At 44.0% G+C, this 25,249-nt stretch overlaps 1 protein-coding gene across 1 annotated transcript in view; it reads right to left on the bottom strand.

The window, feature by feature from the left end:
• The window catches only part of L3MBTL4 (L3MBTL histone methyl-lysine binding protein 4), a gene marked incomplete at both ends in the record, with an annotated part of 301,695 nt that overhangs the window by 96,936 nt on the left and 179,510 nt on the right, over positions 1–25,249 (bottom strand). The window contains one exon of the mRNA XM_082667113.1: positions 3,496–3,669. Coding sequence (XP_082523239.1) covers positions 3,496–3,669 — 174 coding nt within the window. The remainder of the gene's footprint in view (positions 1–3,495; positions 3,670–25,249) is intronic.

The raw sequence follows: 25,249 nt of genomic DNA, 5'->3' as shown, positions 1-25,249 counted from the left end.
AATAAGTGTATGATATCAGTCTTAGTATTACTGTTGATAAATCTCTTGTTGCCATTATCAGTTTACTGAACTAAGAATATGCTGGACTTAACTGGAAGACCTATGTCCTGGATTAGCTACTAGTAAGAACCTCTACTTCTTCATCAATAAGTGACAATACTATATATACAACATATATATAGTTGTATATACGTATATACAACATACAATATAATGACAATAATGTCTGTTTTGCCTAAATCACAAGATTATGGGAAACTTTAAAGGTAATGTATCTGAAGACTATAAACTGTCAAACAAATTAACGTATCCACCCTAGAGTACGTTCCCAGATGAAAGATGCTCAAGTGTTAAGGTCATTTGCCTCCGTTTAATGCACCATGAATATAGTACTAATCACTCTGCTAGCACCAAAAGAGGGAATATATTTACAGCATAACAGTTTTTTGTTTGTTTGTTTGTTTGTTTTGCGGTATGCGGGCCTCTCACTGTTGTGGCCCCTCCCGTTGCGGAGCAGAGGCTCCAGACACGCAGGCTCAGCGGCCATGGCTCACGGGCCCAGCCGCCCCGTGGCATGTGGGATCTTCCCAGACCGGGGCACGAACCCGTGTCCCCTGCATCGGCAGGCGGACTCTCAACCACTGCGCCACCAGGGAAGCCCACAGCATAATAGTTTTTCAGTAATGGCGACCTAACGTGAATCTGACTATTTAAACTTATATTAACATGCAATCGTACTACTGTGAAGATGAATCCTATAAACATTTAGTAGCATATAATGCACTCGAATTCATAACATGACCCTCTACTAAGAAAATGTGAACATAAACAGACTATTTCCACTGCTAAGTCATGGAGACTTAAAATTTACTAATAATAACTCCCTCTCCAAAGATTAACATGAGAACAAACATGCTTTTTAAAACTAAACACAAAACTGGGATGCAGTTAAGGAAAATACACAATTCCCTAAACTTTGGGGCAGCATCTAATTGATTTTGTAAGAAGGTCAAGAGATAATTTTATATTTTGCACTGGCATTGCAAGAAGCCTGGAGATGCTAAGGTGACAGCATTGCTTGTGTAAGAAGTTAGGGCAGGCCTGTCCAGGGCTCAGAGACCATGGATGCACTGGACGCCAGAGGAAATTAAAGACCTGATTTTCACTCATTTCACCCCCTTGTCTATCCTTGGACACGCGCCAACCACAAATTATTTTTCCTCAGCATGTAGAAGAGGAGAGATGGGATTTAAACATTCTCCTCCACCTGTACACGGTATCTTGTGATTTTAAGAGCAGAGGTTTGGGTTAGAGGAGAGGCAGCCTCAGGAGATTACCACAAGTAAACTGTGAGAAGAGCTGAAATAAATTTTAGCTGCTCATCATTAGCCTACATATTCTTCCTTGTCGATTTCCTTGTTCTTTTTGTCTTTGAGCTGGAATTCTGGACCGTGAACAGGAGGTCATGGGGAAGGAAGCAGGTCAAAGTGAGTACTACTGCCAAGACCACTTGACCCGAACATCGTTTTGTTGTGACGACTGGTTTAAAAAAAAAGAGGACGGGGATTGGAGTGCAAGAATGGCTTTGGTCTTGGGATGTGAAAGAAAAAGAAGGCTTAACAATTCGAGATGTGGACCGTGAGGCTCCCCCTCTTCCGCGCAGCCGCTCACACAGCTCTGTGCATTCATGAAACAGGATCTGACAGAACAGGATCATGTGTAATTGTTTTGCTTGGTTATCAACTAACATTCTCTGCTTTTTCTATCTGTAGTAATTATGCTTATTTGACACATTTCAGTGCAAAAACCCCTCAAAACGGTAAAGCACACAACGATGTATTGAAAGGCGAGTTAGGGACGGGGGAGCCGTACACCTGTGCTGAAGAGAAAGGCCGGGCTCACCTCCAAGAGAACACGACGGAGTCATCGTTTTTTAAAACAGTTCAAAGAGCTGTTTATTCTCTCTGACTTTTGACATTGGGGATGAATGTCTAAAATGTTCACAAGAGAGGCTGAGTTTTTATTTGGGGGGAAGAAAGATAACAGAACAAAAAGAGTAACAGCAAATGGATGCACTGGTCTCTGGAATAAACAAGCGCTGTTCCCTGGAAGACAGTTTAAAAAAAAAAAAGAAAAAACTCCCTCAACTAGGAAATGGAAAAGCTGTTCGAGCTCTCAGCCACTTGAAGTTGTAAATGGTGTGGGTGTGAAAAGCAGTAAAGAAAAACTAGACCCCGTACAGTTCCGGCAAGAGGAGTGGGTGTACAGCAAAGGAGAAAACCAAGATAACATGCGGCAGAGGGGCTGCGCGGTACCCGGAGGAAGAGGATGGGGCGCGCGCTGCGGAGGGTGACGGGTGGCCCCGTGCACAGCGACCACGATCAAAATCAGCTGCTTAACGAAAATGCAACGTCGCCTAGATGCTCTATAAAAAGAAAAAAAGGCACAGTCCAGGATGTAAACTCCACGTGAAAAGTGTGTCCTAGGAGCCAAACTCTCCCAGTGAGCAGACCTTGGCAGTAAAGGAGCATCCACGCTGGGACTGAAGGGTGAAAGGGCAGAAAGGGGTTCCTGGAAAGTCTGCCCTCGCATAGAGGCGTGCACATTCCTCTCCCACGTGCTGAACGGGAAGGGCAGGGCTGGGCGAGGGCTGTGGGGGGCCGGGGGTGGGTGATGGTGGTCCGGAGAACCAGCAGCCCCTCCCATAGCAGCTCCTGGAAAGCTCAACCTTGAGTGCCAGCGCCTTCTGCCTGCAGCGGGGCCTGAAAAACACCCACTTCTCACCTCTGCCGAGCCTTTCATGGCTCCATCTCCGTCTGGTCTCCAGTTGTTTACTTGTAATTAGATTCTCCTGTGTTTATAATTCCCAGCATGGAGGATGAAACTTTTATCTTAAAATGTTATTTATTTACTCATTTAGGTTAAAAAAGAGCAAATAAGGTTGCATCTGTAGCTTCTTAGAAAATGATTATAAGTAAATAAAAATTGAGAACTGATCCTTAAAGTCATAAGTTTACATTTAGGAACAAAAGGATGATGTGCCATTGATAAATCAAAACAGGAACTATTCAGAGTAAGGAAATCGTACCTGAGGGACTTTTGGATTAAAGATGACAAGTACCAGGTGAGCGAGGGGATCCTGATGGGACCAAGAGGATGCGAACACTGGGCCACGTGCCCAGAGAGATGCCACCTGTGAGATGACTCCAGAGATACAGGGAGTCTTACAGAATTTACACGTGAGATTTCCTTTCTGTTGCCTACATGTAATATCTACACTTAGAGGTAAATTCAAATTTTTGAGGATGAAGTAAGAAAAAATATTTTTCAAATAAATGTCAAGGCTTAGATGAATTCTATGAGCCAGTGAACACAATAATATACAGAATAAAGAAAGATTTTGAAGAAACACAAGAAACTATTATTACCCACAAGTTTGTTCTTTTCTGTTCTACACACTTTACTCTCTGGTTCACATTTTCAGAAGTTCCTTACCTGGACTGGCTCTTCACCTTTTCATGTTTTCCATTGAAGTTCAAACTACAGAGGTTTTTCGATTTTGAATGTGCAGAGTCTGAGTCCACGTTTGACTGTGTTTGTTCTCGCAGACGATCGTGAAGCGTTGCCTCCTTTTTCAAGTTCATGTCCGAATACGGGCAGCCAAAGGCACTGGTTTGTATAAAAATGAGAGCACAGGCGTCAGTTTAGGGTGATACATCAGGGCTGTACTGTCATTGCAACAGACATACATCCACTATTGAAAAGCTGAATAGAGACATTCTCCTTTCACTGAACACACTCAGGTTAAGTTTCTTTTATATTGTCCTTTGCGAAGATCTCAGGTGCCAGACCATAGACACCGGTCAGCAGACATTACAGGTACAGTCATCAGCAATACGGTTTTCACAATCTAAAAAACTTAAAAATCTAAAGGACTTCCCTGGTGGTCCAGTGGTTAAGACTCTGCGCTTCCAACGCAGAGGGCTTGGGTTCGATCCCTGGTCGGGGAACTAAGATCCCATATGCTGTGAGGCCAAAAAAAAAAAAAAAAAAAACACCTTAAAAATCTAAGAATAACCTAAAGGTGTACATCCAATGGAGCAGCGAACATGTCATGTAAACACCTAACTCAGTTTGTATCCTCCAATATTCAAGCTCTAATTTGACTACATGTATCACAAAATACTATGGGGTAACTAAACATCTTTACCAGTAATCAGAGAATATCATGCTTTTACTTCTTATCATTCATGTACCCAGAAATACTGTATCTGGATGACTGCTTCATCCTCCTGAAACCAGCTAGGAAGTTTTGTGTTTGAATGTGAAGGGCCGGTTGTGGGTGAAAGAGGAGAGACCACAGTCAAGGCTGAATCCTGACTCCAGGATGTGTTAGGAGGCTGACAGCAGGCTCAGGGCAGAGGCTCTGGCTCCTGCCACAGGTGATCGGTTGTCTCTGGTAGATTTCTGTGCCCACGTTCCTGTCCCCCGAGGCCCCCAATCTCTGTGCTGCCGGGAACGAGGCAGATGCTGTCAGGGGCCAACCAAGCAAGACGGTTCCCCGCCCACAACCCTGAGGGAGCTGGTCCACCGAGCTCCAGTTCCCCTCCAGTGAAATGGGAAAATCAGATCCAGCTCCTACGGGCTGTTGTGACCACGAGGAATCACACACACACACACACACACACACACACACACACACGGTAGCTGCTCTCATTACGACAGTGCTGTCATCCTTTACATTTGGGGAGCACAGACTCAGATGCATCAGTACCTTGGCAGTTGGCTCTTTTTTTAGGAACTCACTTCTTGCTTACTATAAATTTGCTGGTATATGGTGCACAATAAATCCTTTCTGATATGTGAAAGTTTGCTTTTGGTATTTTAAAGTCATGATAAAATCAGGGAGCAATGCAGTTTTCCTCTGTTTTACAGTAGATTTGAGTTTTCCAGGGAGCACTTATACACAGTCTAACCTCAGAGGACTTTAGTACCAACCTGGATCTAGAACGGGCCTTCTGGACTTTGGGATGGGGTGGTTCTGATAACACACCAGCCTTGCCCAATATGCCAGGGTGGACCTGTACTTTGCCAGACAGGGGCGCCCCTGTGGATGCATGTTCTGTAGTTAATATTAATTGGCACTACTTCTTAGTTTATTCCATTATTGATTCAACAACCCACTAACTGAGCATGTGCTACATGCTAAGCACTTTGGAGAATATAAATCTAGTGAAGAAGTTGGGATATATACCAATAAATACAATTTATAATAAGAACAAAAGCTACCCCTATTGTTTACATGGACCCATTGCAATACAAGGTGTTTTACATATATTATCTCTAATATTTAGTACTAAATACCCAAAGATGGCATTGACATATTTTTTTCTAGGTTAGAAAACAGGCTCACACAGGATAAGCAATTTCCCAAAGTTACCGGGTACCTTCTTGGGAAACCCCAAAATAAATCACTTAATTATTAGCATCAATCACGTGGGCAGAAGTGGGAAAACATTTTTAGCACCATCAAAGAAAAGGAATGTAATTTTTGTGCAAAGTGTAGCCAAGGCAAGCATTCACAGGGAAAGCAGTACAGGGTTTGCCACGGTTAATGTCTAGGGGAAAATAAGTCAGCCCATGCTGGGTCCTGGGTGAGAAGTGCAGAGGTGATAAAGCAGTTTCCAGCAGGACCAACTGGTTTAGGCTGCAGCATATGAGATTTAAGGGAGATTTTTAGAAAGAACTTTCTGCAGATGAAAATTGAAAGGCATTAGGCTAACCTAAGGGAGATGGGGAAATGTTTATTTTAAGCACAGCTGAGTTTTCATGAAGACACTACCACTCGGAAGCTTTGCTATCCATCTAATATATACTCCCAATTTGAGATTTTTTAATGATCATTACGGTCATGAATTTTCTAAATTCCATGTAATTACCCCACATGACTAGTACTGCATGACACTCCTGCTGTCTCTTCCTCAGGCTTATCTATCCAGGATTGTAGAAGCTACCATTCATCCTCTTGCTCAGTACTCGCTTAAGCTCAGAGAAATTTTGTTTCCCTCAATCTTCATTCATTAATCAATCTTTTTACTCATTTAAACGTTCATTTATTTCCTAATCCCATTCTAGCTCTCTTTGTCTCTCAGGTACTCAGGCATGCAAGACTAAATGCAACGCCTCGGAGCATCCGTAGAATGCAATATTTCTCGACTGTGGGAGGCGGCGCATATGACAAAGTATCTCAGGATTACACAGATCAGAAAAAAGCATGACGTTCAAAAGAATATACTGGGTTGGCTAAAGAGTCCGTTCCAGTTTTTCCGTAACACCCAAAACGAACTTTTTGGCCCACCCCATATTAAATGACAAAAACATATTTTGCAGAAGACGCTGGTGGAGAACCTGAAAGAAGATAATGATGGGAGACAAAGGGAAGGGACGAAAGGAACAGGATGAGGGGGCTTTCGGTTGCATTGTCTGCACCATTTTCCACCTGGGCTCTGCTGTGAACAAGTTTCTGGATTGCAACACTGCGCTTACTTGCGTTCAATGCAGAGAAATATTTATGTTAAAGAGATGACATCCCAAATGTCAGCCTGCCCTCCTGCACATGTAGACCCTTACTCATGCGCGCGCACGCGTGCGTGTGTGTGTGTGTGTATGTGCGTGTTTGGAAGAACATATGTGACTGCATAAATCTGTACACATAGGAAAAATCTGATTGAAGTGGTTGTCCTAGGTGTGATACAGCTACTTAACGCTTACTTTTTTTTTTTTTTTTCTTTTTTTGCGGTACGCGGGCCTCTCACTGTCGTGGCCTCTCCCGTTGTGGAGCACAGGCTCTGGACGCACAGGCTCAGCGGCCATGGCTCACGGGCCCAGCCGCTCCGCGGCATGTGGGATCTTCCCAGACCGGGGCACGAACCCGTGTCCCCTGCATCGGCAGGCGGACTCTCTATCACTGCGCCACCAGGGAAGCCCTAACGCTTACTTTTGATTTAGCCAAATACTGGGGGAAAAGGTTCTGAAGACACAGTCTTTTTAGAAAATTGCTGACATAAGCTGAAATTTCTGTGACTTAAGGCTCTGTTGGTCAAGGTAAAATGATAGCTTCTGACAGACAGGTAAGTGGCATATTCAAATTTAAGCTCATAACGGACCATGCTAAGGAGGCATGAAAACCGCAGGCCAGGAGGGAAGGCCTGAGAGGGCCTCCTGGGGGAGGCGGGGTTCTTCTGATGCAGCAGACCAGCTCCCCATCCCTCCTTAATTCAACATGTGTTTGCTGTCGGCAGGGAAAGAAGGAAGAGAGAGCAGGAACTATACAGTTTTTAAAAGTCAGAGACAGTAGGATGTTGGGAATTTTATACAGTTCAACCAACTAATTTATAAAATATGTCAGGCCCAAGTTCATCAGCAAGACAGATGAATAGAGGGTGAACGCTAAATAAGCAAAAAACTGCTAGGCAGCTGCAGACAAACTTTAAGAGAGATTTCTGGAGAGACTGAAAACTGAGATCCTAGTAGCCCTCCTGATAAACAGAAGGAAACATAAAAATGGCTGCCATTAAAAATACTAGTTTTGCTTTTCAGAATATTTAAGTAGAATTTTTAACATCTGAGGAGAAAGAGAAAAATAAGGACGCAGCAGCGTCCTTGGGGGCTCCGCTGCTGGTTGTAATGGGGCAGGGGGCGGGGAGGGGGGGCTGGAGTGGCTGGCACTGAATCACGGCAGGTGGTGTCACGCCCGGGAGGGTCCTCAGCCTCTCAATTCTCCTTCCTTCCACAGCAGGGGCACCTGATTCCACAGGTCGGTGCAGTTTCCTCGTATTCTCAGGACCGGTCCTGATCCGAGGGACAGAGGCCCTACGTTCCTACTTGGTTCTTGCCGGGCCATCTCCCATTAGGAGGCCCTCTGCCTCCCAATCCCAACCTAGGCAGCCAGGCCCCCCGCTTCCCCGATACCAGCTGGCCAGTCGCCTATGTGCTTCTCCCCCTGATATTCTCTCCTACTGTGCTTCACCCACTGGCTGGGATCCCACCTTCATTTTGGATTCTTCCCGTGCAGCTCCAATTCCAAGAGTCTAGATAGCACCTGCTGATTTCCAAACCCCTTGGACTCCAGGTTCTGCACATCCAACCATATGATCATCTTGTATCTACAATGTTTTCATCTTCTCATACCCAAGCAGCAAGTGTGGTTCCTGCTTCTCTGACTACCTTGTTTTGCTGAAAATAATGGGCCATGATCTGTCAAATCCTGGGAGATGGACAGTCTGGACCACGAGGTTATAACTAAGCTGTCACCACACACCTAATTGGTAGCTTCCCAACCCCTGTGCAGCTGCACCCTCAGGGTGGCCGGAGGGGCCTCAGGCACCAGAGTCCTTCCAGCCAGAGCGGCCTCCTCCAGACTCTGAATTCCCTCCCTTCCCAAGTACTGATTAGCATTTTCTCTCTGTGACATGACGTTATAAGGGTAGGGAGGCGTTACAAATTTAAGCAAAATGGCAAAGATGAAAGAGCCCCTTGGGTGCTGTACTTCAAAACATAAATAAAAGCACAGAGGTCAGCAATATTTCAGGAAGAGTGTCAGGTCACTGACAACATTTTTGCTGATCCAGAAAAGTGAAGTCATCCCAAAAAAGCAAGTAGCTCCCAGGAGGAGCCCTGATCTAGGAATATGCCCTCATGTAGCCCAGGAATTAGGGATGTAGTTAAACTGTAAAGAGTTCTCTAATGCAACCAAGCCACCCCTCCAGGAAGCCCACTGCCTTTTGTATTTTAGTCTCAATTATTTTATTATCCAGTTATATTCTTTTCTTTCTAAGACCTAGATAAGACAACATATCTGAGCTGGGAGGTTACATGCTAAAGTCTCTTCGCTTAGGTTCAAAACGTAAGAATTTACTTGTTGGAGTGAGTGGGGGCCTCGTATTGGGAAGCGCTCCCAGAAGAGACTGTCTGAGGGGTTGGCCTCCCACAGCAAAGGTCGCAGGAAAGTCCTGGATGCTGCCCCTGCCAGAGGGTAAGGGGCTGAGACTCTCAGAGAAGGGGGTCAGCCAGGAAACGGGAGGGAGCAAGATAAATGCTGCCTGCCTTGCAGCCTGGCCTTGGGCCCTGATGACACCAAGATCCCCAGCCCGCTGGCAGGTCCTACATCCTACCTGCCGCATTAAGAGCAGCACCCACCTCCCACCCATGATGTTCCCTGGTGAACAGAAGACCATTTGTCCTCACTGCCATTTAACTTTAATATGTGGGTAGCTTAAACTTACATAGTACGTTAAATGAGTATCTTTTATTTTTAAGAAAATATTGATTTCTTGGCCAATGGTACTGAAAGGCACGATAAACACTGAAATGCAGGTTACTGGAATTACAGAATATCTGTAATACTTTCTATGGAAACTTTTAAAAGCTAACATAGGACTTAAACTGTTACCGATTTTACTTCTATGAGGATTGTGAGCAAGTATAAATGAGATATATATACATACAGAGACAGAGAGAGAGAGAGAGAGAGAGGCCAGGGATATAGACCAGGAAGGTTCCAAGAATACGTTATAGTATCTACTGAGGATATAACGCAATTTCTATTACATTGTTCTCAAATACAGAGATGAGCAAAACCCAACTGGTATATGTAAGATTCTAAGGTCTGAGTCAATTCTCTTCAAATTCCTGAGGCTTTAAAATGTGTTTACCTGACCCCTCGCCACCCCCCAAAAAAAGAAAAAAGTGAGTTTACCCAAGATATATTACAGGTAAACTTTCTAACTTTTGTCCATAAAATAGCTGATATTGTCACTTAATTGTCATTAAAAATACTAGAAAATTTAATGCACACAGTAAGAAAAACGTATGACTATTAAGAACAAAAGTTTCATAAGTAGAGTTAAAAGAAGTCTACATCTATATAACTCAGACTTCAAAGAGCTGGATGAAACAAATTTGACTCCAAAAATACTTTTCTGATTGACATATACACAATACTATATATAAAATAGATTACTAATAAGGACCTACTCTATAGCACAGGGAACTCTACTCAATACTCTGTAATGACTTATATGGGAAAAGAATCTAAAAAAGAGTGGATATATGTATATGTATAACAGATTCACTTTGCTGTACACCCGAAACTAACACAACACTGTAAATCAACTATGCTCCGATAAAAATTTAAAATAAAAAATAAATAAATAACAATACTTTTCTCTGGGGTAATTCAGCCTGTAAAATCATCCTACGTATTATAAACTTGCTAACATGGCCAATTAAGAAGTTAGAAGAGAATTACTACTCAAGTTAAGCATTGAAAAGCACAGATATAAGAACTAGAAAACTGTATTAAAGCTACTAGTACCAGAGGCTTGTTTTTCATTTCCTCATCTATAAAATGGTGACAGTACAGGGATTTTTGTGAAAACTAAATGAGACAATCTAGGCAAGGTCCTTGTATAGTGACTGGCACAAATTAAATGCTCATGAGTTTTTAATTTTAAAAAAGTCATTCTGATACAAAATATAATACTAATGATCCCTTTTATTTGTGGTTATTATACTTTTCATTCTAAAATTTCCATTTATTTCTTGCTCTCCTTCTGTTAATATCTGCTTTATAAATTCAGGTTCTCTAATGGTGACTCCATATATATTTAAAATTGTTATATCTTCTTGATAAATTGACTTTATCATTACATGATGACCCTTGTCTCTCACAACAGTTTTGGACTGAAAGTCTATTTTATCTGACATAAGTACAACACCTCTGCTCTCTTTTGATAACCATTTTCATGGAATATCTTCTTCCATCCCTCCACTTTCAGCCTATGTGTGTCCTTAAAGCTGACGTGAGTCTCTTGTTTTATTAATTATTTTATTAATAATCTATTCAGTCACTCTATGTATTTTGATTGGATAATTTAATCCATTTACATTTAAAGTAATTATTGATAGGGAAGGACTTATTAATGCCTTGTTAATTGTTTTCTGAAGGTTTTATATTTTCTTTGTTCCTTTCTTCCTCTCTAGTTGTCTTCCTTTGCAATTTGACAATTTCTTTCTTCCCCCCTGTGGTACGCTTGGATTACTTTATCTTTTTGTATCTACTACAGGTTTTTTCTTTGTGATTACCATGAGGCCTACATAAAACATCTTAAAGTTATAGCAGTCTATTTTAAGCAGATAACAACTTCCATTGCATATAAAAACTATACTTTTACTTCTCCTCTCACTTTTCATGTTACTGATGTCACAATCTGCATCTTTTTATATTGTGTATCCATAAAAAGTTTCTGTAGCTATATTTATTGTTCACATCAGTGTGAACTGAATAAACCTGGGCTATCTTGTGCCTAAGCAGCATATCAGTTTCTAAAGAAATAAGTCATAAAACTGTTCAAGCATACAACTTAAAAAAAAACACTGAATATCTCAATCATCACAGGACTTGCTCTCAATTTCTCATCCTCCTACCTTAATCAATGTCCCCCAGGTCAGCCCACGTGGGCTTCTCTCTTTCCCGTCTCCCTATTTAGCTATCCCAGATTGAATCTTTCCTCCTAGGAGCTGCCTCTGTCCTTACAGAAAAAAACACCTGCCCCTTTTTGCTTCCTGGCATCTCTACCCATCATCCAGATGAAACAACAAAGGCCCAACTGCAGAGGTGGAGAACCAGCCCCCTCCTGGAGAGGACTCGGCCCCCATCACAACCTAGCCTACTGGGATCCTGATATGGTATTTGGAATATTCACAGATTTTAAACTGATAAAGACAACAGTACATCCCAAGGTTATGAACCCTGTTGGTGTATACAGAAATAGATAAAAATTAAATGCAATCTACACTTATTTTTGTTTCATTAGAGATATGAGCTTAGTCATTTCATTAATGTTAGTTCTAATATCAAAAAGTCAGACCCAACATATGACATTTACTTGGTATGCATTAGGAGATACCCTTTGATTGTGTGCAAAAATGTCATCTGAACTGTTCTGTTGTAGTTAGTATTTTCAGTAAACTACACAGGGAAGGAAAAATGCATCAAGAGTGAATGTTAAAGTGTGTGTGTCTGTCTCTTTCCTCTAAAGTACCTTAGTGTATTGTTACTAGAAACTTCCAAGGTATAAACTATTCTCAAGGAATATGATCGTATACTAAATTGCACACTAATGGCCTTTAAAATTTTATGCTGTAACCAGCTTAATGTACTAAGTAATTTGTATAATCTATACATGGAGAAGATCTGATAGAATCTACAGTTTAAAATTTCTAACAGAATATTATCAACATAGTTAACATTAAGCAGTAAATTAAATAGTAAAGTGATGAATATGCTACATTATTAATCCAATCAAAACAACTTCAAGTGATAAGTGTATGTTTCCATTATTACGACGAGTGTTTCTGTTACTATCAGTTGTTTTTACCCTTTTAATTTTAATATTTTGGTGAAGTGATATGAACATGTCAATATTATTTTTTTATAGCTTAAACTGTCAAATGCATTTTAAATTGGAATATTCTGGTTTGAAATACATTTAATTTCTGCAAAGGTCTTGAAAGTGTTTTTTCTCTTTTTATAAATACACATTGTTTTAAAACAAAATTTCTCTTAGAAGTAGAAGTCTTTCTCAGGACAGTTGTCTGAGGAGCACCTGGAGAACAGTTCAACTCAAAAATGCTCCAAGCATAATTTTTAAAAATTATCCATAAGTTAAAGGTATATATTTTGGCAATGGATCATAATGAAATAATCCTATTTTTTGGATGGCTTTAAATTCAATTTAAGTGAAATTGTAAAATTTATTTGGGTATGCGTGAAGGTATGTTTACATATGTGTATATTTACATATACCCACATGCATCTAACCCTCATGTTAAATGCTAATATTGACTCAGTGTCAACAGGGCATTCACACGTTGTCTTGAGATGTTCTCAAGTCACAACTCCGTCAACTTGACAAACCTATGAGCTAAGTTTACGAGTGTAGTCTGTGTGATGGAAAAGGAAAACCAAACTAGCCCACGTCAGAGAACAAAGCACCCTTCGACCTAAGTCCTCCAAACTCTAACAGATACAAGAGGATTTGCCAGAGTCCTGCTGCCCCTCCCTCCCCTGTAAGCGATGCATTAAGGAGTCTTTTGGAGAATTACAGAGCATACATTCTGGATCGCTATTTTAAGAGGTGACCTTTTATCAGTCTGCAAATAAAACCTCTTCTGTAGGTTCAAATACATATAGGCAGGCTCCATATTGAAGATATTGTCAATTCTCTTCCCCCTAAATTAGTTAACACACCAAAGGCAAACGTCTAATGTAATTTAATGTGTGTAAAGCAATATCATCCTAATTAGAAATAAGAACAAACATTAGGAATCTCACTAAATCTTGAAGGGAGGTGCTAAAAAATTGTGTTTTTTTATTTAAATAAACAACATTGAGATATTAAAGATTGGGGGCATCCATGTAACTGTGGATAAAGACGAACACATTTCTTTCAAGAAAATATGATTCAATACTACTTTTTCTGCCATAAGCTATTCTGAAATACTGTTTGAGTAATCTGTTTCAACTATTAGTTAGTGAGAATCAGCATGTAGAATATTTTACATAAGATGACCAGACTAATCTAAACTAGATAAATTTTTAATTCTACTAAATTTAGGCAGTAAAATTATTTAAAAATTTAAAGAGAGAATGCCATCAAAACACAACTTGATTAGTCTAATATTCATAATAATATCTAAAACAGACTATAGTTCTACAGTTTTTACTCTGTGCTATACCCTGACTTAAGCTCTCTTTATATGTTAACTCTTTCAAGTCTCACAATATACTATTATCTGCATTTTATAGATGAAGAAACTGAGGCACAGAGAGGTGAAGTAAGTCATGCAAGGACATAGAGCTAGGAAGTTGTAGAGATGGGGTTGAAAGCCAGGCAGCCTCATGCCAGATCTAGGCTTTGAAATACTATGCCAAACCGCCTCTGGGATTAGACTTTTCTTTCTTTATTTAGTGCTCTGTTGGGTCTTTGTTGCTGCACGCAGGCTTTCTCTAGTTGCGGTGAGCGGGGGTTAGTCTTCGTTGAGGTGCGCGGGCTTCCCATTGCAGTGGCTTCTCTTGTTGCAGAGCACGGGCTCTAAGTGTGCGGGCTCAGTAGTTGTGGCTCGTGGGCTCTAGAGTGCAGGCTCAGTAGTTGTGGTGCACGAGCTTAGCTCCTCCACGGCATGTGGGATTTTCCTGGACCAGGGCTCGAACCTGTGTCTCCTGCATTGGCAGGTGGATTCTTAACCACTGCGCCACCAGGGAAGTCCCTAGACTTTTCTTTGAATACATTAAACACAAATAAAAATGATGGAATACCTGACATCACCTTGTACATAGTAGGTGCTTTGCCAAACAGATGTTGATGATGTTAATAAATTTATATAACATCTTTGGCACTGTTGATTATACAAAAAAAAAAGTAGGGAAATTAGAACACTTTGAGAGAATTTAAGCTGTTTAGTTTTTTTTTTTTTCAATTTCATTCCAAAATTTACTGAGTTGCTGCAAGAATAGAACATGTGGTAAGAAAGGAATTCTTTAGAAACAAAGACACGTTCTCTGCATGGAATAAAATGTAACGTGAAGAACTGGCCATCTGGATAATTTTTTAGTGGGACAAGCTGTAATTTATAAAATCATGAAAAAGGAGAAGAAAATAGAGAAGAGACAGGCTTGATTTTCTGCCAGAAAAAGATTCTGAATTCCATCCTAGCATGTTTTTAAATGAGAATTTAAATATTCATACCCACATACACACAAACATTCCATCTACACAGCCAGATAAAACATTCCACCTAACCCGGCTACACAAGAGTCCAAGCAGCCCCCTGTGTGAGTGGAGGCCGGGAGCACAAGGCAGAGCTGCGGCCGCTTCCTTCCAGTCATGAACACTGACCGGACGCCACTGTGTGCACAGCTCTGTACTAGCCGTTACGGAACCCAGAGTACTGTAAAGCGCCTACCCCAAGGGACTTTGACCTGAGGGTCAAAAACGAATTAAAAATCTAAAACGCAAAAGCAGTGGATGTTATATTGTGGTTTATTGTTATTATGCACAGTACATGTTTAATACTGATATAACCATAACAATAGGAACACAGACTTCTTAAACATTTAATATGTATCCAGGCATGATAAGAGCGTATCACATTATATGCGTTATTTCATTAAACGGATAAAATCTGGGGAGGGAACGTTTTCATAAAATTGTTTTTGCTCTTGCTGCTGTTGTTTATTAATTTAGGACCGAGGAGGGCACAGGGGCAGGTTCTTGAAATAGGACTGGCCTCCATCAGTCCCAAGCGTGGAGACAGAGATGCATGATCCCGGGAGGAGACCAACTGGGCTGGGAAGCAGAGCTGTGGAGACACTTCCTCACCATATGGGGGACCCAAGAGTTTCAACTGCCTGGAGATGCGGGAGGTTCTTGAACTGGGAAAGAAAGGTCAAAGGTCGGGAAGGTTATCCTGGCAGCTCTGGCCAAGAGAGGGCCAGCCTCAGGGATGGGGGGTGAGGCGGACGGGATGTGGACAGCAAGCAGGAAGAGCTGGTTCTGACTCATACTGTAGAAAAATAGCCAGTGGGGCTCGGAGACTTATTTAATCTGGGAGTCAAACACTGAAACATAAATGTCTTGAGTGTGATGGTACAGGTGGGGCTAAGATAATGTCCTCTGTTGCTAACATTTTAAACCGCAGGACTGAGGGATCCTTCTGGACTCCTTCTGCAGGTGAGCAGGGACAGACAGCCTCTCAGAGTGAGAGGGCCAACACACACCGGGACTTCGGGGGTCTTCTGCTTTGAGCTGGAGGCCTTGGCCCTCCCGTGTTGTCCCTGCGGAGCCAGACACCGCAGGAGCAGTCCAAGTGGTCCGTAGCCTCCAGCTGCAGCAGGATGGGGACAGATTTCCTAACAGCCTTACGGTGGTGTGAGCATGTGTGACTTCCTGCTGAAGAGCACCCTTCACACAAGAGAGACACGGCTGGTGAGGCTGGGGTGGGGGGAGGAGGGGAGGGGTCCAGGCAGGAGGTGGGGCTCCGGCGTGGCCCTGAGGGTAGACAGTATTTGAAAAGGCCCCAAAAATGTGCTATTGTCTTTAATTTTGTTAATTACCATCTTTTAAAAACTTGCTCTACAAACATACATAGTTTCGATAGAAATGTTCCAGTTGTACATGTCTGTTGGCAAATCTGTCCAGATAAGCTGGCATTTTAAGCTCTATTTATGCATTAGTTTTGCAATCTAAGAAAGCTGAAACTAGGTCCAGTTTGCAATAGCATAGATTATTCAGGACCATAAACCGCTCTCAGTGTGATTCTGTAGAACCGGATCTCAGAGCTAGAGGCACTGACTGGCAGCCCGTCCTGAGAACCGAGTGAAGCAGAGTCAGTCTCAGGGCAGGTGGGCTGTTCCCAGACTCGGACGCGGAGCAGGGCTGTGCTGGTCGTTTCCCTTCCCTCCCCGGAGCTTTCTGGGGAGGCACCTCCACTCCCAGCCTCCTCCTGTGCTCGGTTATTGAAGCTTCCAAGGGACTGTGAGTCTGTGCAGATGCACGTTTTTGGGGAGAGCTGAAGGCAGAGATGTTCCGCAGGAAGGAAACTAGTGCAGGTAACTCAGGGTTTCTTTTGAGTCTAAAACATGAACCCTTCTCAGTGGTATCATACATTGGCTTCTCCCCGATAAAGACTCGTTTTCTTTTTCGACCAGTCGTGGGCCACTTTTTAAAGCAGCACTTGACAGGAAAGACGAAAGGATGAAATTAACCCATGACTTTACCCTGGAGGTGGTTGTTCTTTGGAAGTTTCTTTGAAACTTCAGGTTCTAAATGTTCGCTTTGTTGGATTTTTAAAAATTGTTTAAATCTCTAGACTCATTAAGTTTTACTTTTGACAGTGTGTCAGACTTCAATTTCTACTCCATGCTTTCTATCCACATGCAAGGTTTACTTATCTATTTAGACCATGAAAATTACTAGGAATTTTACTACCTTAGGACCTGGACAAGGTTTGACTTGTCCTTATTTTAGATTGTAAACTATATACTGAAGTTTATGTTCTTAGAAAGATTATCGTATATAATTTACAAATGATAAACTTTCTAGTACAGAATGTTAGTAGATGTTTTCCCATTGCAAACCATCAATAGTTTTCTCTATTTCCTCCTGGTTTTATTGTTTATACCATGTCTGTGGGCATGATTGATGCAAGTGTGTCCATGCACGGTAGAGGGATGCGGTCACTGTCACCAGCACTGTCACGGAGCTCCCATTTCGCTGTCTGGGATGACCCGCCTCCTGCCAGCCTCACTCTCTGAGATGTGCTCTCTCCCCTGCAGGTCCTTTCTGACGGATTAATAAATAGTATTCCAGAGCCTGTTTGGAGTCGAAATCCTTTTGAGAATCTGCTGAACATCGTAGATTCCCTAGCTGACAGATGCACATGTGCAGATACAAACAAGTGTGGCTCATACTTTCATTGACTTCACAGCTCCCAGAGGCTGCCGTGCGTCCAGAAGATGCCTGGGCCAGTCCGAGTCTCAACATACAGAGGGTCGCCAACAGATTCGGTTCTCCTGACCTTCTCATTTTCTTTAGAAATGGCAGAGGTTTTCATTACTTTTTCATACTTTCCTGTGGTCTCTTTCTAATATTTTCTTATTCCACTGAAGCAAAGAGAAGAAAAGCAGAGGGCCACCGTGCCTTCTTGGTATCCCACGGGCGCCACTGCCAACAGAACCTATATCCAGAACCAGCGTGCAAACTCACAGTGTGATGGAGGGGCGACCCTCTTAGGCGTTGGGCTGCAGAGCCGAGATGTGTCCTAAGGTGAATTTTTACTTTAAGTGCAAAGAGATGACTTGAAGGTGGTGAAGTATGACAGCTCAGTATTCACTAAGTCCTTTGCAGGCTGGGAGTGTCTCTGTTTCCAGAGGGAGAACTCTAATCCCATTTACGCCCGAGACCCCCGTGGTTTCAAACTTTAACCTTCTGGAGACAGAGCAAATAAATGTTCTCTCTGATGTGTCACATCAGCACATTTACGAGTCAGTTTCTACACACGTACACGAGTGCTTGACCACGTCTTCAGAAGTATCTCGGTGGAGTGTGTCACCGTCTAGAGCCTACAAGGAACGTTCACGGGCCGTGTGCACACCCCTTGGTTGCACGAAAGCCTTTCCCTGCCCATGTTCTCTGTCTGAGCTTTGTTCTACGTTGATATTGCGTAACTCTATCTCCGCATTGCAGAGGATGCGCATAGTTTGAAATCTCTACTCCATACAGATTTGAGTCAAATTAAGGAAAACAATTTTTTTTTCTGAATCTTGAGCAGTACTTAAAACACAAAAAGAATGTAAGTTATATTTAAAATATGGCAGGTATATGCTCTTATTATCTGGAAACTTAAGGAAGACTATAGTGCCTAGGATGTCATAGATACATTTATAGAAAAAAATTGGTTTTTGGAGAGGATGTCTCTTCTCAAAGGAATTCGTATTTCAATTAATGAGAAGTAATCTTTAAGATGCATGATTGATAAAATACCTCCTTTTTGAATCTTAGTACATTTAGAAGTAACCAAGTTACATAGCGAATTAGGGGGAGAAATTGCCCTACAATGTCTGGAGATGCTCATGGTAAATGACGAATTCTTCCATTAGTGTTAATGAACTGTGCCTGGTTAACTCCCCAGCACATCAGAAGAACAGAGCCAAAATCATCCGTCTTTCATATTTAATTCAATTTGTTTGTATATTTGTTGCATCTTTCACTCGATACTTCCCAAAAAGCAATTTCAGGAGAGATAAAATTATGAGAAAATACTTTATAGAATCGGATATACTGGTAACAAAACAAAGGTGGACAGGAGTCTTCGGAGGAACAAAGACTATTCTCTCATGTTCTATGCGTGTCTGAGTTTTATCTGATTAGAATTAAAGGCTAACATAGTCATACACAGAAATGGGAATTGCTCCTTCTGCTTTCAGAAACTGTGACAGAAGAGAACGAAGGCTCAAAAAAGAAAGCATTTTCAAAACAGTTCAAAAATGCTATTGTATAACCACAAAAACCGACAGAGCTTTGTTGCATTTAAAGTAAAGCTATGACACAGATAAAACTGGAGGGATGTGTGAAAAAAAGCAAATGAAAACCAAGGAGTAACAACTTGTATTTATGGAACATTTCACTTCCAAAATACTGGAGGAACCACAAGTAAATATGTAATAGTGGGGGCTTCCCTGGTGGCGCAGTGGTTGAAAGTCCGCCTGCCGATGCAGGGGACGCGGGTTCGTGCCCCGGTCCGGGAAGATCATGCCGCGGAGCGGCTGGGCCCGTGAGCCATGGCCGCTGAGCCTGCGCGTCCGGAGCCTGTGCTCCGCAACGGGAGAGGCCACAACAGTGAGAGGCCCGCGTACCGCAAAAAAAAAAAAAAAAAGTGATAGTGGCTCTCACAGGCTCCTTGGAGTCCTCTGATTGCTATTTTTCCTTATTTGGTAAATACAAACAAGAGGAATGGAAAAGGATTTCTCAGAGGTATTCACTGATTCATCTGTTTGAAGAGCACTAAACCACTGCCTTCCTCTGTGCCACTCCTGGGGCAGTTTTCTTTTCCTGTCCTACCAATCATGGACAGCTCAAAGACAACTTGACTTTACCGTCACAATTATTTTTTCCCAAACTGGATATTTAATGCCCAGATAACAGTAAATATGAAACAAGGCGTTTTAAATTGCTCCAGTGTACACTTAAGTATGGAGGATCCTGCCATCTGGAACACATTTTCATCACCTCTGTAATATCCACGGTCTACCTACTTGGAGATGACGACCAAATTCAAATGCAAATCCTGCCCCTCTTGTCTTCTCTCCTTCTTCCTTCCAAAAATATTAATTGAGCACCCACCATATGCCAAGAACTGTTCTAGGCACTGGAGGTGCAGTGATGCACATCTCACACACACACACACACACACACACACACACACACGATAAATATGTATTCTGATGCAGGTAAATAAAGCTGGGGAGAGAGGCGATGCTCACGTGTTTGGGACGTGCCCTCACTGAGTGAGGGGACCAGCAGTGCCGTTCCTCTGCCAAGAAACAACCCCCTGCCCCTCCCCCTCCCAACCTCCCCCACAGGCGCACCTGGCTTGCTCCAATCATGTTACAGCCTGAACATCGCTTCCTCTGGGAAGCTTTCAGTGACGGCTCCACCACTAATTAACCTCTCCCTCCCGTGAAACCGTAAGTACTCATCTGTGCTTCCTCTAAGAGACTCATCATTCTCCACTCTGTATTAAATCATCTGTATTCATATGTTTCCTATATTTTCAACCTCATTAGACAACAAGGTCTTTTTGAGAGTCATACACTCCCTTTATCACTTCTTGCAGCTTCTACCATAGTGCCTGGGACACAGCAGTATTTCAACAATGTTTCTGGAATAAATAATTAGTCCGTGCTGTGGTCTGAATGTTCGTGTCCCCCTCCCCCCAGTTCATACGTTGAAATCCTAACGTCCAACATGATGCTGTAGGAGGTGGGGCCTTTGGGAGGTGCTCAGGCCACGGGAGCAGAGCCCTGTGAAGGGATCAGTTCTCTTAGAAGAGGCTGCACAGATGCCTGGCCTGTTCCACCAGGTGAGAACACAGCCAGCGGATGGCAGCCTGAAGCAGGTAGAAGGCTCTCACCAGGCTACAACTGCGCTGGCAACTTGACCTTGAACTTCCAGCCTTCAGAACTGTGAGAAATACATATCTGCTGTTCATAAGCTACCCAGTTTGTGGTATTTTGTTATAGCAGCACAAATGGACTAAGAGAGTCAAGAAGTTCACTGAAACACAATCCAATTTCCAGAACTGCATCTCTCATTTCTCAATAAATATCTGCTGTTTGATTTACTTGGAAGATGTCTTTTGTTATTTATTTCTTTATAATTCTTAAATATATTTTTTTCAAACTTATGAAAGCTGTTTTATCACTTTCCACCACCTGTGTGCCAGGCACTTGGCTGGGATGTAGGGCTCAGTGATAGTCAACGCATCCGCCTTCAGGGATGCCATCAGTGCTGGAGAAAGACAAGCCTGCAAGTGTGTGGCAGGTACACCGGGGGTTGGGACCCTGTGCTGAGGGGTAGGAGGTCGCACTTGGCACAGAGAGGGGGGCAGCCATGGAAACTGTCTAAGGAGTGACGTCCATGTTGCCCTGTGATGAGTAGGGTCACCAAGTGAAGGGAACTTGGGAACAGGAATCACGAGAGGGTTTCCAGCAGCAAGAGAAACATGGGGGGACACTGCGAGGCTGGAACCTGTACCAGTCTGGAGTGTGAGTGGGCCTTGTAAGCCATTTGAATTGTTTTTGTAAGGAAAGGAGAGCTGCTGAGTGGTGCTTCTGCAGAGTGGTGAGAGGGTCAGCTCCCCATTGGGGCAAGGCCAGCCTGACCACAGCCAGGGCAGCAGAGTGGAGGTGCTGGTCCAACCAGGAGGGCACCGAGCAGGTCCCTGAGGAAGAACAGCACGAGCCAGGGCAGCAGTGAAGACACAAACACACAGACGCACTGGAGAGCACGGAGGAAGCAGAATCTGTGGACGAGACTGGGTGGATGGCTGAATATCGGGGTGTGAGGGGGGACTGGGTCAAGAATGATTTCCCACTTTGCTAGCAGGGTAACTGGAGAAAGGAGCACCCCCCCCCCCCGCCATCATGGAAATCTTGGTGGGAGAGGAGGCTTTGGACACGGCAAGACTCAGGAGCGAGGCACTCATCCAGAAGAGGCTGCTCGCTGGGGCAGCTAGACACACAGGTCTCTGCCCGAGTGACTCGGGCTGGAGCCGTCCACGAGGTGACACCAGGAGAGTGTGCCGAGGGAGCCAGGAGAAGTGGTTTCAGCCCCGTGCGCACTGGACCTGCGGGGAACCTGAAAGCCCCCCTGAGCCCTGGGTCCCACCCCATGTCAGGAAAGCCTGACTCTCTGGGAGGTGAGGCCCTGGCGGAGCTCTCCTGGTGGCCGGTTCCCAGCCGGCATCGCGGCTCCTGATGGGGAGCCCGGGGAATGGCAGCCGAGGAAGGACCCAGAGGCAGAGCCTTTCAAGAGCAGATCCAGTAGAGGTGCCAAGGGAGACTAAGGAGGAAGAGCAGGACGGGAGAAGGTGATGCCGTGGGGACCAGCACAGAGAGGGGGTCACAGCAGAACCGGCTGTGCTGCAGAAAGGCAGGACTGGGAGGGTTTATGACCTCGGTGCTCAGCAGCAAGGGGGGCTGCGGGTGACCTAGGAGAGCATGTCAGTGGGCAAAGTGGCCAGAAGGGGTGCTGGAGGGGGTGGGTGGGCGCACACGCCACCCCTCAGAGTGCCCGGGGCTGAAGGGAGGGGCATGGAAAACGTTACAGAGGGACCTGAGTTGAGAAAAGATTTTTTTAAAAATATAACAGATTTGGGCACGTTTAAATTTTAGTATGCTTTTTTTTGTTGTTGGAAACTCCTACATATAAAAGGGCAAAATATATGTGTGTTCTGTTTGAAACATAATTATGAAGCAAACACCTACTCATCCAGCATCATGGCCAAGAAAGAGAGCACTGCCTGCACTGCCAAAGCCCCAGGTACCCCTCGCCAGCCCCAACCCCTTCCCGCTACCGTTTTTTTGCTTTTCTTTACAGTTTTTCCAGCTGTGCATGGATCGCCACACAACACTGCTTGCTCTGGGCTGTTGCAGAACTTTATAGAATTGGCATCATGCTGGATGCATTGTTTTGGTCTTGCTTCTTCACTTAACATGACGATGTTTGTGAGATTCAGGCACCTCCTTGTGTGTAGTTTATTTACTGCCACTGCTGTACAGTTTTTCTCTCCAAGGATACTCTAAGCATGTTTGGGTCTCGTGGGGAAGATGCTCTTAAAAAGGAAGAGGCTGAGGGTGGAGGAGAGGGACAGATTTACAGATGGACGGGGGACAGGGGTGCGTTCAGAGATCAGCACCGTCAAGAGAAGGACTCCTCTGTTTCGCCAGGAGGGAAGGAGTCATGATCGGATGGTTCTTACTTTCTCAGTGAAGTAGGAGCTGAGGCCAGCCTGCAGCAGAGAGCAGAAGAGGTGGAGAGGCAGGGAATGAAGGAGCACAGAAAGTCCATGGAACAGCTGCTGTGAAGGAGGTTCGCCCACTTCCCAGAGAGCTCAGCCCGTGCGAGGGTCTGACTACCCAACCAAGTCCCTGGGGGTACAAGTCCCTCAGCAGCGTCGCATCCTTGTTTCAACAGCGGGAGGGGGAGGCGGGACTCAGCATAACGATGGGCTCAAGCAATCTACGTTCAAACTCTGGCTCTGCCACTCCCCGGAAATCAGGAAGACGGCCAACCCTCCAAAACCAACCACAGCTTCCTCAGCTATGAAATGGAGATCAGGTCTATCATAAAATGTATGTTGTGATAATTAAATTCAGCATCATATGTCAAAATCTTGGCATACAACAGAAACCCAGTGTTGAAGTGTCATTAAAAAATTTTCTCAGTGGACTGTTAACAATAAAACCACTGTGACATTGTTAGAGAAGATGTGTTCCTGCTGCCACATCCTGGACCAGCTAGCTGGAGGTCGTCCAATAAACTCACAGAAAGAAGGTCTAATATTCGGTATCAGTAACAGGGGAAGGAAGAGTTAGGCCTTCCTTTCACTACATCAGATGTGCTAGTGACAGGCACTAGTCGGCCTCCAGCCCAGGAACCCGAGGACAGACAGCAGCCAGGCTGAACGGGCTCAGACCCGAAGGCAAGATGAAACATCCGTACTCGCAGCTCTTACCTGAGTGGCTAAGAAGGCCCGCAGCCAGGACGGCTGGAGAGGACCACGATGGGAACAGCGCCGGCCACTTCATCGGCCTCATCATCCCCCCTTGTCCCCCATTATCACCACCCAAGTCCAGGCTCTAGGTACGCGAGATTAAAATTAAGTGCAATCACACACACACACGCACATGCAGACACACACATGTTCTGTGTCTCAGCTGGAATATCCCTCCTTCCCGCCTTTGCTTGGGTAACTCTTACTCACCCTTCAGGACACAGGAAGTTATCTATTCTGGGAAACTTTTCTTGAAACTCTTCGACCAGCTTCAGAGACCCTCATAGGACCACCTGGACGCGGCTCCCCAAACAGACCTTTCTCATGTCATTTAGTCAACGTCATCTCCTTCCCTAGACTGTGAGCTTCTAGAAACAGGGTAGATCTTACGCAGAGCACAGCCCTGGGCATATAAAGGGCATTCGATAAAGGCTTCTTCAACGAACGAATAAAAACTGTGAGAAAAGAAAGACACCTAAGCCATTCCAGGGGATATATTTCTGTTAAAGACTTTTATTTTTTACTGACGATAAATGCAAATTCTTGTTTTAACTATTTTTTAAGTCATAAATATCTACAGTGCGTTTCTTTGAAGTACCTAGCTATTCTATTCAGAAGAAACCCTTAAAACACATAAGAATTTCACCTGCCAATTATGTAACTTATTTTTAAATATTGTCTAGTAACTAATGCCGGAAGTGACCGGCCACGTGAAGGGCGGCCTCATCCTTCGTGGATTACACTACAGAAGGGCAGGACTTTGATCAGCTGGCACGAATGTTCCCATCGAGGTGCAGTTACACGTTAGAGCATCTCCAGCTCTTCCCAGAACAGCACCCGTCCCTGCAAAGAGCCCCCTCCAAAAGGCTGATCCCTGCCTCGCCTGGAGCTGCAGCCAGCAAGCCTGCCGCGGAATTCCCGCCAGTTACAAAGGACATTCACTGTACGACGTCGCAGCTGAGGAAAGCGAGAGCGCTGGTTTCCTTCGCCAGCAGCAGCGGGCTCGAGCTTTTAGAAACGGGCAGCTAGGGATACTGCGCTGAAATCCCTATTTCACTTACGTCTGCAAACACGGTTGGACGTGTTTGGGGCGACTCTCCAGAGGAGGCCGGGTCTGCAGAAGGCACGGGGGCATGAGGGCGGCCACCGAGGGCAGCGGACACCCCGGACGCTCCTGTGCTCCCATGTGAGAGCACTTTGCCGCTTAACAAAGCCTGGCTCTTCCTTCCCTTTCAAAAAGTATTTTAGTATTTGTGAATTACCAGCAAAGAATTCTCAGACCAACGCACGGGCAGCGGGGATGAGAGAGGGAGGCCGAGTGTCAGTGCTCACGGGTCAGGGTTCAGGAGAC

The sequence above is a fragment of the Grampus griseus genome (genome assembly GCF_964374135.1).
Source record: "Grampus griseus genome assembly, chromosome: 12".
Lineage (NCBI taxonomy): Eukaryota > Metazoa > Chordata > Mammalia > Artiodactyla > Delphinidae > Grampus > Grampus griseus.
Note: the sequence above shows the minus strand (reverse complement) of the source record. Positions and strands in the feature narration are given on the sequence as shown.